This window comes from Sander vitreus, chromosome 9, assembly GCF_031162955.1.
Source record: "Sander vitreus isolate 19-12246 chromosome 9, sanVit1, whole genome shotgun sequence".
Lineage (NCBI taxonomy): Eukaryota > Metazoa > Chordata > Actinopteri > Perciformes > Percidae > Sander > Sander vitreus.
Genome location: NC_135863.1, coordinates 1,031,883 through 1,049,703, shown reverse-complemented (window position 1 = coordinate 1,049,703; position 17,821 = coordinate 1,031,883). Strand labels below are relative to the sequence as shown.

At 43.2% G+C, this 17,821-nt stretch overlaps 1 protein-coding gene across 10 annotated transcripts in view; it reads right to left on the bottom strand.

Annotated features, from left to right (window-relative positions):
• The window catches only part of mast2 (microtubule associated serine/threonine kinase 2), a 244,180-nt gene that overhangs the window by 41,805 nt on the left and 184,554 nt on the right, over positions 1 to 17,821 (bottom strand). For 9 of the 10 annotated variants that reach the window (XM_078258289.1, XM_078258293.1, XM_078258294.1 and 6 more), the window contains 2 exons: positions 14,160 to 14,238; positions 10,447 to 10,601 (listed from right to left, as the gene is read on the bottom strand). In XM_078258289.1, coding sequence (XP_078114415.1) covers positions 10,447 to 10,601; positions 14,160 to 14,238 — 234 coding nt within the window. The remainder of the gene's footprint in view (positions 1 to 10,446; positions 10,602 to 14,159; positions 14,239 to 17,821) is intronic. The other variant, XM_078258292.1, reaches the window with a different exon arrangement.

Sequence of the window (17,821 nt, the reverse complement as noted above, 5' to 3'; positions counted from 1 at the left end):
ACTTATGGTATAAGTATCTATATTTTGGGTTATTTCAAAGGTTCGAAACTCAAGAATAACAGCACAATGTGTATCATGACATTTGAGTCAGAAAAGCACTAGTTTTTCTGAAAGGTAACTCCTGGGTGAACTTCTTTCTTCTCCTACAGGGAGTGCTGCCTGTCCCTGAGCTGCAGAAACCACTAACCAGACTGCATGTGACATGCAGGATCGTTCAGGTCACACGAGCACAGGGGAATAAAAATGCCAGACGATGGTCACTCTCACACACACACACACACACACACACACACACACACACACACACACACACACACACACACACACACACTCTAACGAGACCTCGGGGTCTTCATAATATGTGTGTCTTCAGCGGTGTAAACTAGAGACCATGATAACCTCTGGACTTGCATGGCTGCACACACATAAAGGTAACGCCTCAGGAGACCGGCGGACCTCGGACACAGTTTGTGTGTGTGTGTGTGTGTGTGTGTGTGTAGCTGTCAGTGATAAACCGAGGCTGTCCTCACTGCAGCGAGTGTCCGTCAGTTCTCAGGGGGGTTTTCGGGACCTGACAAACTGACAGTGATGCCTCCTTCAGTCTCTACTCTTCAACAGAATACCAATTCATCCGTCTTTCACACAACGGACTCCATCTTCTCCCTCTTGGGAATCATCCCCCCCCCCGCCTACAATAAGACAAAATAGAGACAGCAGCAATATCCTTGACCTTTCCCAGTCTCACTTTCAGGAGAATAGGGGATGAAGACAGGTGTCAGGCTGTGTTTGTGTGTGTGTGTGTGTGTGAGATGGGAGATAAATTTCATTCCAGGCAATATTAGGCTTTGTTAGCCTGCTGAATTATTCATTCCATCCATTTATGACTATAAACATTTCCTTCTAAATATTGCAACTGCAATTTTAGTGTTTGCTACCCTTTCCTGTTAATAACCTGAACATTCTTTACTCACAAAATCTTACTTGATTTAGGAACGACACATCGTTAATAAAGGGTTGAATATTGTCGGTACTACGCACCTATCAATAAGACTTTATGGTGGATTGGTGAGACAAAGTAATATTTTACACACAAAAATACAATATAAAAACAATATGAATCAAAATAAAGAACTAACCAAACTAAATAAATAGAACAAAATATAAAAATATATAACCAACAGTATTTTATAGAACACTCCCAGAGAGAGACTGAGTGAGAGGAAGGTAGGTGAGGTCAAAGAATTTGGGGCTCCAGATGTCTTTGTTAGTATGAGTCATCGGTACGTACACACACACACACACACACACGCACACGCGCACGCACACACGCACGCACACACGCACGCACACACGCGCGACCTGTGCAATGAGGTAATGCTTTGAGTCATCCATCGGCAGCTCAAAGTCCAATTACCAGTTTAATAGGAATGAGAGCAGCCTGAATGTGACATACGAGCGAACCCTCACGGAGGCAGTTTATCATTACGTCCAACACACACACACACACACACACACACACACACACACACACACACACACACACACACACACACGTGTGATATGTGTTTCTGAGATGTCTGCCTCCACCCAAATACAGGATTTAGACTTTAGTTTGTGGTGAATACAGCATTCAAATATTCAAGATTCACAAATGTATTATTCCACATTATATATATTTTTATACTGTGTTTTATGTATCCTATGTTTAAGTGTGTGTGAGTTTCTGCTTGGGACAATACAGATGAAGTTAGTCCAAGCTGAAGAGGTTTCTATTAATCAGTGAATAGAGCACTGACTAGTAACGACCTCTTCAGCTTGGACTAACTTCACCTGTATTGTCCCAAGCAGAAACCCACAGGAAGCAGAAACCCACAGGAAGCAGAAACCCACAGGAAGTGTTGCGTAGCTAACCCAACACTGCTGGAAAGAAGAGCACAGCAGAAGGATTTAGATTTAATAAGAGAATAAAAACTGTATTAAATTAGTCTACTTCTGTTAAAAGATCATTTATTTAAAGGTAAGTTTTTATAATTTGGGTGAACTGACCCTTTAAACAAAGCACACCATAACTGTGCGCACGTGCACACGCACAAGTTTTTGTTGCATGTAAATCCTCTCAGTTCTAGCATGCTCAACTTTGAAACTCTTCCTTCATGTTCGTGTTTAAAAAAAAAAAAAGGAAAATCTATCAGGAGTGTGGACAGCCGGCTCGGCCACGGGGCTCAGTAATTAAAGGTTAGCCTTGACAGAGATGGATTCAGTGCCAGAGGCTGTTATGTACATTTTTAATTTACAGAGAACGTCTTCTCCTCCTCCTCCGTGTTATTCCTCGTGGCTTTGAGCCTTTTTATTATAATAAAGCTTCCGTTCAGAGCGCGCTGCAGCGGAGGTCGAAGAGAAATCCCCGGGATGAATAACACATGGAAGCCAGACAAAGGCTAATTTGAACGCGGCTATATTTCTACTGTAATGGGAAATAAAAAGGGCCTCGCGGCAATCCCGGCGAAAAATGTCTGTCATTACTTTGAGGAACGACCTTGGGAACGAGGATCTTGGAAGACGTTGTGGGGGGGGTTACTTTTGTTGTAGCGTGGGGCAACAAGTTAAAAAACTGCGCGAAAGAAAGGAAATTTTGATGAAACAGAATATCAATTTAAACCTGAGGGTGTTTCATAAAAGTGGATAATTAAAACATTGGAAAGGCTTTTTTTCTCCCCTAGCTAAGTGGTGATGTCACATGCGACAAAAGGCACTCAAAATGCAAACGAGCTTATTGGTAGAGAGGATAATTGAAGTAAATCAGATGAGACAGCGAATCAGATGGTGGCGGTGAGGCGGGTGGGGAGAGAGAGGAGGCTGCGTGTGAGAGAAAGAGAGAAAATAACATTGATGCTTCACTACTGAGGTGGGCGACTTGGGAAATGAGAGGCCTAATTGACCGTGACAGAGAACCCTGCAGAACGGGGATGAGAAGTGTGAGTGTGTGTGTGTGTGTGTGTGTGTGTGTGTGTTGGATGTAATGATAAACTGCCTCTAAAGCTAGCCTATAGGTGCTGACTACTCGTTTTCATATTTGGTAGCCTAGGACACACACACAGCTTGGTAGTAAGAGGGCTGCAACAACTTGGCATGGCCAAAAAGAGGGCTAAACAGCTTGCAAAGTACTGTGCCATATCTGATATCATTGGCAGCCGCCACATATGGCGGAGACGTTGCTACTTATACCCTTAAGAACTGAGTATTGGGCTTATTAAGGGATATTGTGAAGACCTGCTGCAAGTCACTGGTCCATGAGTTTGCGTATGTATTGTACTGCATCTGTAATATTTGTGTCCCTGTACCATTTTCTTCATGTGGACATAAATAGTTAAAATGTGTGTATGTGTGTGTGTGTGTATGTGTGTGTGTGTGTGTCTTCATCCCAAGATGAGGTTCAGGCAGAAGACCTTTCTTTTGGATGCTGCCTTTCTTTAAATAATTGTTCACTTCTTATACTGCACTGTAACGTTTATTGTCGTATTTTATGTTTTTATATTTTTTATTGTTATTGAAGTTACATTGTTGAAAATTGGAACTGTATGACAATCTATGGCTACGTTCACACCGCAAGTCTTAATGCTCAATTCGGATTTTTTGCTCAGATCTGATTTTTTGCTTGGCTGTTCACACTGTTTAAGATGTGGCCTATATCAGATTCCAGTGTGAACTGTTTGCGGTTTTGAACTGACCCGCATGCGCAAAAGAACAATAACAATGACATCAAACGCAGCACGCTGTTGTACTAAAGTTAGGGAGGTTATGGAGGATCGCTTTTATTTCAAAATGTTTGTGTAATGGCAGCCATAACATTAATGAGCATACACTAATTAGGTCTAACACCTCCCTCTCCCTCCAGTGACTTGCTCCATCACTGTTCTCCATTTTGTAGGCCTAGTCAAGCTTTTAATTTTACTGTCTGTGTCTAGGGGTGCATAATTGTGACAAATGTCGATGTAGATTGACGTAGAAGTCGCATGAAATCCTTTTTGACCTGGGTCTGATTCAGGACCACATATGGAAGTGGTCTAAATCTGATTTGAAAAAAATCTGATCTGGGCAAGATGTGAGTGTTCACACTACTTCTGAAGAAGTCTGACCTGGTCACTTGACCTCCAAAAAATCAGATTTGGGCCACTTTTGCCTGAAGTCTGAACGTAGCCTAAGCAAGCATATAATGAGAATTAAAAAGTAAGTCCAATGGGACCGGCCAGGATTGGGGGTGAATTACATGTATAGAGCAAGAGCTTATACATTGTCACACACTAGTGTCCTATAATCTATTTTCTCCATTTTTATATATTTGTTATTGTTTTCAACTGCTCTTTAACATTTTATGTAAAGCACTTTGAATTGCCCTGTTGCTGAAATGTGCTATACAAATAAAGCTGCCTTGCCTTGAAAACAGGAAGTGAACTCTGCTCCCCCGCTGTTTCACGACCCAAAACATCCACCCTGACCTCCTCTCTATGCGGCCCACAGTGCTCTTGTACAGCAGCAGTCAATGTTCATTTTTGTAGCTATAGAGAGCCGAAGTAACGCCCTTCTACTTCCGGTCCATGGGACCTACTGTATCTTTCGGAAAAAATATATGAACGGTAGTGAACGGGGAAAGACAAATTAGTTTTTGATCCCGTTTGAATTGAGCCATGGGTTACACATATGGTGTTCATCAGTTTAATAGATAATTTCGCAAGTCAAGAAAGTCTCCGTTTATTGTTAAACTGTTGAAGTATAACGGTGGATTTCCACTGGATGCAGAACGTCTGCTGCGGCCATGACTGACAGCTGTAGTCACGAGGACCCACAATATCTCTCAAATTCACGTAGAATAGAACCACAAAACCGACAACAGTTTGTTTCCATCCAGAGGAGTAGAGGGGAAACAACTCTGAGCTGTGTTTTCAAGGTGTGGTGCAGGGAAATATGATCCGCCGTGAGCACGGTGTATTTTACTTTGAAAATTAACCGGATGTTTATTTTGTTTCTGTGCTCGACTTCCTGTCCCGCACTATCTGCCGTGTGCTGAATTGCTGTGGAGCTCTCCGGCGTCCGGCAAAAACAGAAACTCTGCGTATCTGCTCCGGAGGGCTGTGGACCGCCGGAGCTGGGACGGAGTAGGGACGCAGCCGTTCTGCAGTCAGTGGAAATACACACACTGACTTTATGGAAACCTAATGACTCCGTCGACGTTCCGGAGCGGATCCGCAGCCGTTACGCATCCAGTGGAAATTGCCGGTAAGACTGTAAAAATACGTAAAACAATCACACTTCAAAGTCGCATGGATGACGTCTCGCTGAAGCTACGATGTCTGCGTGTATCGTACCGGGGATGTAACGTTACTCAAATGAGCAGAGGATCTTATCTGCTGAAAACACTTCACTGGATCAAACCCATCAGGTGAGATAACGTTACATGTGTTGTGGAACAGAGCTAAGCTAGCTAGCTAGCAAGTTGAGCATCAAGCTAGGTGACGCAAATTGCGCGAGACGAGAGATGTAGTTCACTGAGCGGTTTCACACTGAACTAAGTGGTCATATGACAAACCTACGGCTAACTGAGACTTTCTTCAGTTGAAAAATGATCTTTTAAATTGACGAACATCATATTTGTAATCCATGGCTCAATTCAAACGAGATAAAAAAAAATTTGCCTCTCCCTGTTCACTACCGTTCATATTTTTTCCGAAATAAGGTCACATGAGGTCCACCGGAAGGGGAGGGACTTCGCCTCTCTATATGTACAAATGGTTCATGAGTACATCCTGGATTCTGTGGTATTTTGGAGATTTTTTGCTTACTCTGACACCACATGGAAAAAGAGACAGTTTTGTATTATTACATGAGTACTGATATGTATGATGGAAAAGAGCAGGTGATTTTCCAGACAGAAAGTCAATGGGGTGCAGCGACTGCAGCCTGTAGCGGTTGCACATGAAATGATGGATGGAGGTGGTTTGCTCGTTTCCCAATGTATGGAAGAGTGGATGGTGGACAGAGTGGATAGATATTCTTCAGAAACTAAACATGACATGAATGTGCTGAGAGGGGAAGAATAAAAGATTAGAAGACGAACAGAGAAACTGTTAAATGATGATTAAAAAAAAGAAAAAAGGGTGGCTGCCATCACTCACGGCAGAGTCGTAACATTAGCATATAATTGTGCTCTGCGGCTCATTTTCATTTGTTCACTCTCCCTCATACACAGACACACTTGTTCCTCCCCCTGGGTCCCATCATCATCATCATAATCTTCTTCTTTCAGTCGGTCAGTCACTCACTTCATCTCTCTCTGCTCCATATTGTCTGTCTCATTCCCCACGTCCTCTTCACATCCTGCTACACTTTCTTCACACTAGTCTCTTCATTTGGGCATTTTATCAACTTGGAACTGGATCCAAAAGTGAACTGGCTAATAGAACCCGGCCCCCTAATCCTCAGCCTACCCCTTCTGTTGGTTATTTATCTGCACTTGCAGACAGTCTGTGGACGGCTCGCTAAGAGCTTTTTAATGACACTCACTGCTGGCGGAGTAATATGATGTCAGGCTCATCCACCCTGGCACATGAGGGGGGTGGGTGGGTGGGGGTGTAGCTGCTGGCTGCAGCCGCAAAACACTTTTCAAAGTCACCTCCATGTATGTGTTAACTTGTTCACAGTCTACTTCATCTCGGTAATAGGCATAGGCCGGTTAACAGTTTCAAGGTATACCGCGGTTCATTGGCGATATTAGACCCTTTTTTTTTTGGGGGGGGGGGGCAATTACAGGTTCAAAGGGCTTGAAACGGGTCTAACATCCTGTGTGTCTGTCGCCGATGCTATGCACCTGTAACCCAGTCAAGGAAAGGGTTAACAGAAACGTAGGCCCTGTGTACACGACAACGCTCGCGGGTGAAAACGACAAAATACTTTATCAGATGAGCCTTTCGTTTAGACGCTGATGGTGTTTTTGGCGTTTAAATATGCAAAAAAAGTGAAACCACCATCCAGAGTGGAAATCTAAAGGGTAGTCTAAAGGGTAAAAACCGCAAAAGTCTGCTCCGATCTGCTGTGTTATGTATTTTTGTGGTGGCTGGCGACCCACCCCATATTTGGTTACATAAATCAAAATATAGAGTGATTACTCGCCCATGGCCACTCCACCGTTGGGTATCCACAGCCTGCCTATATACTGCTGAAGAAATTCGGTCTATATGTCAATATATTTTGACTGGCAGGACTGTTTTGGTTTGGCGCTACTAGGGAGAGAAGTAGAAGGAAGGTTCTATGCAGGCGCGCGGACTTGGTGGTGTTGTGTGGCAGTGCTTCACACTATCACCTACATCCTACATCCATTTCCCCAAAATGCTCGTCTAAACGCAGAATAAAAAGTGAGAACGCAACGCCACATATGCGTTTTCTCTTCAGATCGTTTCCGTCCAAACATAGCCGTAGTGTTGGCCAATCGGAGATGGTCTATCCAATGGAGTGCAGAGGCATTTTCTTTCCTGGTTTGGTTGAAACACGCCCCATAATCACAGTGGAGTTTAGATTCTCTGCCCGTTATTTTCCGCCACTATCCTCTGGCCGGGCCGGGCCCTTGATCAAGCATTTGTGTTTTTTTTTTATCATTACTTCATTAGCCTAATTGGGTGGGGAGAAAGCTATGCCATAATCAGAAATATTATCTATATAGGCTATATTTAGGCCAAAGTAACAAATGTGTCCAAAAAGTTACACAAGTTGGACTATAGTTACAAAATGCAACACGTGTCATGCACAGAGTCTCCTCCTCTCACACACATCACACCAGGCCTGCTGGGCTGTATGGTGGAGCATCACAACGGGCCTGCTGGGCTGTATGGTGGAGCATCACACCGGGCCTGCTGGGCTGTATGGTGGAGCATCACACTGGCCCTGCTGGGCCGTATGGTGGAGCATCACACCGGGCCTGCTGGGCCGTATGGTGGAGCATCACACCGGGCTTGCTGGGCCGTATGGTGGAGCATCACACCAGGCCTGCTGGGCTGTATGGTGGAGCATCACAACGGGCCTGCTGGGCTGTATGGTGGAGCATCACACCGGGCCTGCTGGGCTGTATGGTGGAGCATCACACCGGGCCTGCTGGGCTGTATGGTGGAGCATCACACCGGGCTTGCTGGGCTGTATAATGGAGCATCACACCGGGCCTGCTGGGCTGTATGGTGGAGCATCACAACGGGCCTGCTGGGCTGTATGGTGGAGCATCACACCGGGCCTGCTGGGCTGTATGGTGGAGCATCACACCGGGCCTGCTGGGCTGTATGGTGGAGCATCACACCGGGCCTGCTGGGCTGTATGGTGGAGCTTAAGTGCAACATGGAAAAACAGGAGAATTGCCTTTGAGCAAGTTTGGAGGAAGGTCGGCGGTATGGAACCATTTGAAACAAGTCGTGGGCAGTGACAACATATGTGTCGGCTTTGTCGAGTGCATTAGGCTGAGTGTGGCACGCTGCTCGTCTATGACAGCAAATAAAACGGGGACTTGGATGATGAACAGACACATGAAGCAGGCTCGCCGTGGCAGAAAAGATGACAGTCAGCCTTCAACGTCCTCTTTTGTTACTTCTGCAAGCATGAGAGCGAAACAAGCCCTCACAGAGAAATGCGTTGAGTTAAACAACTCTGAATTGTAGTTGAGAACGTCAGTTATAACGGCCCACGTATTAAAAAAGTGTCAGGTTGAAATCAGGCTCGGGCTCATAATTCCAGTTAATGTGTCGGGCCGGGCCGGTCTCGGACACAACGTGCACGGGCTCGGGTTGGGTCGGGCTTGATTTTTTGGGCCAGATCTAAGCTCTAAATCACAGCCCAATGGAGCAGCATCAGACTCATATTCTGACTAGAATCTGAGTATGACCACGTCAGGCTAGTTTTTATGAGTCTTCAAGGACAGAAAGTGCAGTTTAGAAATCGGTCTCCCTGCCAGTGTGCAGTGTGTTTCAAAATAATACATTTTAAAGCTGTAATTGTGAAACAGTGAAAACCGTGATATTTTTGCGATATGATAACAAGGTTATCATATCGTCAGAATCTCACACAGGCCCATGCCTACTCTGTTATTGCAGAGTTTTAGTTTTCATCAACTTTTGTAACATTTCTGATAAGAACATTTAAGAACATTGCATTTTCTATGTTTTTACTTTCTGTATGAAAAATCCATCTTGTTACTTCTTTATGATTTCATTTCAGAGGAAGAGAAGTTATATGAGGACACGGGGTGGGGTTGGATTATATGAGATGGCACTTCTCCACACACACACACACACACACACACACACACACACACACACACACACACACACACAGAGCCTGACATCAGTCAGCAAACTCAGTGGGACTCTAATCAGATACACACCATGCAACTCGGTCGGTCTTCTTTCATCTCAGAGGATGAAAGAATTCAATATCTGCCCGTAAAGAAGCAGAGATAAAGCTGCTGAGACAAGAGCTGGAGGTGATGCACAAAGTGTGGGTGAAGAGAGAGATAGAGAAGAGGACATCTACACGCAGATGGAGAATCACGAAAGAAGATAAAGACAGAAGACATTTGATCTGGAGATGAACGGTGAGAATAAAAGGTGGACAGGTGAGTGCCACTGATATCTACGTATATATATAAAGAGTGAGGAGTTTCTACTCGCTCCGACCTGCCACGGACACGTCTGCGGGACGAGTCTGACCTTTTCTGGAGACTGGCACACAAACTCACACAACCCAGGCTAACGTTGCTCATTTTTGTTCCAGAAGAAACTCAGGTAACACTTCACTTGAAGGTATCTACATAAGAGTGACATGACACTGTCATGGACGTGTCATAAACATTATAAACAAGTCGTAAATGTTTATGACATAACGCTACTGTCAGTAAGTGTCATTCTGTTTTTGTCATGACAAGTTAGGGTTAGGGTTCATGTGTCATGACAGTGTCACGTGTTCATGACAGTGTCATGTCACTCTTATGTAGTAAAGTAAAATAAAGTAAAGTGTTACCAAAACTCACTCCAGGTCAAGTTTTCACATTCAGCCGTGATAAAACTAAAGTTAGTAAAGTACAAGCCCAGTTTATTACAGTCAAATACAACTCTTCTACCTTTATGAAGATAATAATGTTCAATTTAGTTTGGCCCATTGGTCAGAGATATTATTTGGACTTTATGTTTATTTGCCGTGGTGTTGAAGAGGACTGCATTGTGTTATCTAGTCTCTCTCAAAAATGAAAAACAAACGTATTATAACTAGAAATTATTGGAGTGCAAATCCAACTAAATTGACTGAACTTATATTTGTAGATGCAGAATAGTTTTTTTTGGATTTGTTGTTTGGATGAATCAATGCAATGTATATATGATTAATCCTTTTGTGAGTGTAAACTTCTGCCAGCGCTCCTACCTGAGGCTGCGGGAGCGCGGTCTCATGGCGGGGGAGCGGCGTCCCTCCTCGTCTGTGATGCTCTCGGAGCTGAAGTGTTTGGTGAGGAAGTGCAGCTCGTCCGGAGTGGGCTGGAAGGGCAGCTGGTGCAGCTTCTCCTGAGATGAACAGGAGGACTGTGAGAGGAGGAGCACAGAGGGAGCACAGATTACAACCAGCGCTGGAGCTACTGCGGGGTCAGGCCAGGGCTAACGGCTAACGCTAGGGCTAGTCCAGGCCGGGGGAAGATAGGGGAGTAAGGTACAGGTGAGGACGGGGGAGTAAAGAGCTCAAAATAGAACACGTCTGTGCAGGTGTATGTGTGTATGGTATGTTTATGTATTAGTATATGTATGTGTGTGTGTGTGTGTGTGTGTATATATATATATCCTTTTTTGTGTGTTTGCAGGGTCCAAAATTAGCACAATCTACCAGCTGGTAGATTTGCTTCACTCACCAGCCAAAAAAACAATAGGAACCTATTGAGTGGATGGTCAAAGTTGAACATTCACTAGCCATTTGGTTTGTGGACAAAAAACCTAATTATGAACCCTGTTTTGTGTGTGTGTGTGTGTGTGTGTGTGTGTGTGTATTTGCTTTGAGCATGGAGCACTGCGCCATGGGGTGGAGGGTGGGGGTTGGGTGGGCATAGAAAGCTGTGCTTAACTGCAGAACGAACTTTCATCTGGAATTTCTAGTGAAATGCAATAAAAAAAATTAAAAAAAAAAGAAAGAAAAAGAAACGATGCATCTCCTGTTTTCATTGGAATGTCTTTTTCCTCGCTGTGGTCATCTCTTCACGCCGTTTTGAGTGACTGGAGACTAAAATCTAATCACTGATTTTCAGATCACGCCACAAAGTCAGAGAGATATGATAACTGTGCCTCCGGACGTGTGCCTTAATGTGTGATGAGATGATGGAAGTCAGCGTGACTCTCATCTTTGATTCATCTTTGTTGCATACAAGAGCTCACCTTATTTGGAAAAAGACGATATTCCGTCTAAGCTGTTTACACAGATAATGAAAATGAATATTCCACTAATATTCCCGTTTACATGCAGCCGTGCAAAATAGGACTTTTTCAAAGTTAACCAGCGGTGGCGGACTTGTTGGAGCGTGCGAACACAGCGTCCCTCTTTCATTCCTTCAACCAGCTTCTTGAAAAGGACGGCGTTGAGATGTTTGTGCATATCCAAAAACCTGTTGATAATCAAGTCTTTGATAATGTTTAAAAGTAGCTGTGTTCTTCTTCTCTTCTTGGCCGTGCATCTTACATTACATTACATGTCAGTTAGCTGACGCTTTTATCCAAAGCGACTTACAATTGCTATATATGTCATTGGTTGACGTATCGCAGTGGGACTCGAACCCGCGTCTCCAAAACCAAAGGCATGTGTCATATCCACTGCGCCATCTCTCCCGCAGCCCTGCAAACTGTCGGCTGGTTGCTTTGTGTCCAACAACCGTAGCAACGCACAGAGCTGAGCAAATGGAATATGCTGTTTACATGACCTGTATCAAATTCTGAATGTTGTCATATTCAGAATAATAGCGGAATATTAGTGTGCATGTAAACGTACTTGGTGGGCCACAGCCAAACATCTGGATCAAAACTGGGTCAACGTTTTATTACACATCTAGGATACATTTAGCCATTAGTCCAACAGCATTTAACCTTTAACCCTCGGGTTGTCTTCCCGTAGACCGTGCAACTTTTAGTTTTTCTGGGTCAAAATTGAAAGTTCAAACCTCCAGACACTTTTGTCACTTTTCCCAAAGTTCTTTGTCGATGTTTTTGGACATTTTTGTTTTGACCACGTTTTTGAAGCCTTTTCCGACATTTTTTGTCACTTTTTGACGTTTTCTCACTTTTCCCGAAGGTCTTTTTCACTTTTTCCAATGTCTTTGTCGATTTTTTCTGCACGTTATTGTTGGTTTTCCCCCTACATTCCTGTCACTTTTTTCAGTGTTCTTTAATCAATTTTTCTTTAAATGTTATAAAATTAAATAAAACACCCAAAATCAATGAAAATAATGAACTGATCAGTTATTTAACTTGTGAAGAGCGCTGTATGGAACCACCCACGTTATTTATCTTTTTGACAATTTGGTTGAAGGAAACCCACATTTACGATTTAGAAACGTTTTGAAAATGGGTCAAATTTGACCCTGAGGACATCAGGAGGGTTAAGGACTATATTTCATTTCGTTTAACCTAAATATCTAGATGTATTTAGCCCTGCAAACCAATCATAACTGGGCACTGTGAGAAGTCCTTTTCATCTAACAAGTCATTTATTTTCCCACTCGGTACAAACAGGGGGCTAGCAGGCATGCTAGCAGTCTGTGTCTACATGTTAAGAGCTCGCACAGTCGGCTAACTCGGCTTGCTGCCTTTGATGCATGCTGGGCCTCATTCTGCAGGCGGCAGGCACAGAGAAGCCGCACGCCGGGGTATTAAGAAGGTGGGAGATGGAGCAACAGCAGAAGGCGAAGGAGAAGGATTAGACCAGAGGGAGTGATGATATGTCCCTGGGAATGGAGAAAGGAAAGAGAGGAGAAACAGAGCGGGAAGCAGAAGTACACTTGAGGGGGGGGAGAAAGAAGGGAGAGAACGAGGGACTGTATTACAGCTGAGGGAGGATCTGTTGGCTTGTTGCTTTGCAGTGAAGTCAGATGTAGCAAGAGTTATTATAGTAAACTCAAACAAAAACAAAGAGCAGAAAATATTTTTAGAAAACTGAAACTACATTTTAAAAAAACTAAACTGAAAATGTATTGCAAGGTTAAAAAAGTAGTAAAAATAGAATAAAAATGAATGTGAATAATTTTAGCAACAGGGTTGACATTGACATTCCAGGAGATGGCGCTGCGCCGCACATTAGCCACTAAATTAGCTAAGGTTGAACATTACACATCATGGCCATTCCAACAGTTCTCCAACCATGTATTTTTGTATGTAAATACATATATATATATATATATATATATATATATATATATATATATATATATATGTACAGCATATAGCTACTTACTGTACTTCTGAGACATTACACCTGGCCTTGACAAAAACACACTCAAACTAAACTAAAACTAGAAAACGCACTGACACCTCACTTAAAGGTGCTCTAAGCGATGTTGGGTGACGTTACTACTTGTTGACGTTTGAAGTATTTTCAAACAAAACGAGCTCGCCCCTCCCACCTCCTCATCCCCTCCCTTCTGTGCTTCCGCGCACTAACCCCCCAACCCCCACCCCCAAATCCTTCTTGACGGTAATTGGCTGGAACGCTGGAACTCTGTTTGTTATGTTTGGTGGTGCAGGTTGACCAGTTTGTTTTTGTTGGTGTTTGTGGAGCCTGGGCTGTCTACAGAGATCGCGTTTTTTTACAGTGTGTTCAGGGGACAGGCAGCTAGCAGATAGTGAGGAGATGTTTTTTACAGTGTGTTCAGGGGACAGGCAGCTAGCAGATAGTGAGGAGATGTTTGCTGTATGTGACAAAAATGTTGTAGCCTAAAAAACGCGTGACATCGCTTTACCTTTAATTGAAAAGCCCAAACTGAAATAAAATAAAAAAAACTACTTGCAAATTTAAAACTATAGTAACCTTGGATGCAGCAGATAGTATATTTTCTGTTGTTTGTTTTTTAAATGCAGACACGTACAGTAGAGTAAAGTAGAGATATTTACCGAGACAGTGGAGCTGGGAGTGTTGGTGCCATAGCCAGAGGAAGGCAACGAGGCCAGAGACCAGCGTCTGCCATCCGTCCTGAGGGAGACACGGAGAATAAAGACATGGAGACATTTTTTTAATATAAATTATTTAAACACATATTTCAGAATCCAAATCCGATCAGAATCGGATTAAAGGTGCAGTAGGTAAGCCTTATAAAACTCCCTTTCTGTCATATCTGCTGAAACTGACCCTATGTTCCAGTAGAACTACATGAAGCAGGTCATTAAAAATAAATCCAGCTCCTCTGGCTCCACCTACAGCCTGGAGTGAGATTTGCAAAAATCCACAGCTCTCTGTTCAGATTCACCAATCAGGGCCAGAGGGGGTGTCTAACTGCGTGTCAATCACTGCTCATGCACACGCATGCCTTCTCCCTTGTGGGGGGAGGGGCTTAGGAGACCGTTTTGGGCTTTAGCGGAAAGGGGGGGAGGGACTGAGAAGTTGATGTTTTTTGGCTAAGTCCTGGATCTTCACAATCCTACCTACAGCACCTTTAATTGCCAAATAAACAACCCTTACAGGGAATTTGCCTTGTTACATAAACATAAAAGGGAATAAACAATTAATTCAAAATACACGATAACCAATCAAACCAACAATTATGTACAATATAACTGTTTTACAATAAGAAAAGAAGGATGGAAGGTTTAGTGCAGGGTGTGCCATATCAACGAGAAGCAGCGTCATCACAGCAAAAATAAAGTGTTTCAGCTGAAGGAGGGAAAATGCAAACACACGGATAACATGGAGTCAAAAGTGCAGGCAAAAGCCATGAGGAGGATCCGCTGAGACACAAGCAGCATGATGGGAGTCGACTCTGACCCAGGGCTGCACAATTAATCACAAGTTTATCGAAATCGCAATATGGACTAGTGCTTTCTGTCAGCTTGATGTTGGCAAACGCAAGTTGCTTCTGCAACGACAGCGTTCTACAGCCGTTGTAGGAAAAAAAAATAGAGAGCGGGAGAGAGGGGATATGTTCAGAGAAAAAACTCTAAGATTTCTAAGATTAACGTCATAAATATAAGGAAAAAGAACTCGGATATTCTTTGAGATTAAAGTGGCGAATTTGGAATTGGAATGAATTACTTCTCTGCAATTTGCAAAGTCATCCAGTGGACCTGATTGGACCCTTTGGTGGGCCGGTTCTGGCCCAAGGGCCGTATGTTTGACACCCCGGACTAGTGCAATATTCAAATCTCAAGGGGACGAAATATTTGTTAAAGGCAACGTATGTGTCAAAGCATCCTGAGTTAAGTATTCTGCTGCTGCAGAGACATCCCAGCCTACAAATCCTATCAGACTAAAGAAAAAAATTCTTTGTTTGGTACAGATCCTCGCAAAAATCACGCTAATCAATATTCAATGAAAGTGAGAATAATGAGAAATCAATTATGATTCCCTCCAATATCGTGAATCATATCGCAATTAGATATTTTCCTCATATCGTGCAGCCCTAGTGTGACCTGTCTGCTCCTCACTGGACTTTACACTCGTCAAACACCTTTAGGATTTGATTTATTACAATGTACGCCAGCTGTTCTTCTGTATTTTTGTCATTGTCAACAAAACCCACATAAAGACTCAAACCAACAACATGTCTGTGTCCGTCAGCCTCAAGTCCTACTGGGTGAGTTGGGGATGATCATTCATGCTTTCATTTCCTCTCGCTTAGATTACTGTAAGAGTCTTTTCACCTGTTTGAGTAAGAAGGAGCTTAACCGTCTCCAGGCTGTTCAGAACTCTGCTGCGAGGCTTTTACCTCATTAACAAAAGAGCACACATCATGCCTGTTTTAGCAGCAATTCACTGACTACCAGTCCAGTATAGAATTCAATTTAAAATCCTGGTCCTTACTTTTAAGGCAGTTACACACCAACCAGACGGTGGACCGTTGGCAGAAAAGGCAGTTGGACAGACCAGTCTCCCCGAGTTGGTCAAAAAAGTGCCACGGAACACACCGAAGAGACGAGACGTAATACGTCTCCATAACAGCATGCGGCGCTAATCTGTATTGTCGCCCAAAAATGAAAACCGGCAGGTGATTGGACGAACGCGTCACATCTGGCTGCTGCTTCCGGATTTTGGATTTTTCGAACGGCCATTACTGGCGACTCATTCTGAATCTGGCTTCACTTCAGATCGACAAAGGTCAGTTTAAAAGATTTTCGTCAGATTTTGAGAGGCTTAGTCACGCTCATCCTGCTCGCCATTTCCGGGTGAGTCCCGACTGCCCTGTCTCCAACTGAGCATGTCAGGTCGGCCAAAATGAAGGCCGACAGCTCCTCCGACGGACGACGGCACGGACACACCGAACAGACTCGAGTCACTGTCCAACGGCCGATTATCGGCCCGGTGCGTAACTGCTTTTAGAGCCCTGCACGTTCAAGTTCCTCCCTACATCTCTGACTTGATAAAGCTTCATACTCCCACCCGTCGTCTGAGGTCATTAGGTCAGAGGCTATTAGTGGTTCCCCGCACTCATTTTAAAACTAGAGGGGATCGATCATTCCCAGCAGTGGCTCCGAGGCTGTGGAATGAACCGCCTCCCTCTCTACGTTGTGTGAACTCTGTCGAATCTTTTAAAAAGCAATTGAAGACTCTGCTGTTCAAGCAGGCTTTTAGGTAGTCAAGGGTTTTTTTTATGGTTGTTTCTTATGTTTCTATTTGTATTTAAATGTTCTTGTATTTTAATTTGTTGTATTGTATTACATTTTATTGTGAAGCACTTTGAGATTTTTATCTGTGAAAGGTGCTATACAAATAAACTTTACTTAATTTACTACTGAAGACGGTAATCTTTAAATACACAAATACATGATTTCATCAGAAATGTCCGAAAACAGCTGCTCACCCTAGTTTTTAATCATACAAACAGGAGGAAATGTGTTTGTCGGGGACTATTTTCGGCGGCGGATGAATCCACATTTTGGTGCTCTAGTGACACAGTGTGTGTGTTCATGGTGATGAAGAAACATGTCAGCTATCAACAGGGCTGCAACTAACGGTTATTTTCATTGTCGATTAATCTGTTGATTATTTTCTCCATTAATGGATTAGTTGTTTGGTCTATAAGACGCCAGAAACTGGCGAAAAAAATGTGGATCTGTGTTTCCCAAAAAGACGTCCTCAACGTCTTGTTTTGTCCCCAACTCAAAGATATTCAGTTTACTGTCACAGAGGAGAGAAGAAACTAGAACAATATTCACATTCAACAAGCTGACATCAGAGAACTCGAACCGATTATCAAAATAGTTGGCGAATAATTTAATAGTTGACAAATAATCGATTCATCTTTGCAGCTCTACAGTGCAACAGTGTGTTCCACTGATGTGTTTTTATGACATATCAGGCTGTGATACACACAGTATTTGTTAGACACATTCACTGCTGGTTTTTGGTCTTTTCATGAGATTTATTGCCAATAGGAAACATATGGCATATCATCAGCCTCATCCTAAGAAACAACCATAACTTAATGCAGTTTTTATTCAACATTTTGAGACCCATCTCCCCACTTTGGGTCCTACAGATTCTAATGACTCCAATGATCAGAGAGTTTTTGTTAATGGGAAGCAGCAGTTTGTTGCTTTAAAAAAAAAAAGAAAAAAAAAAA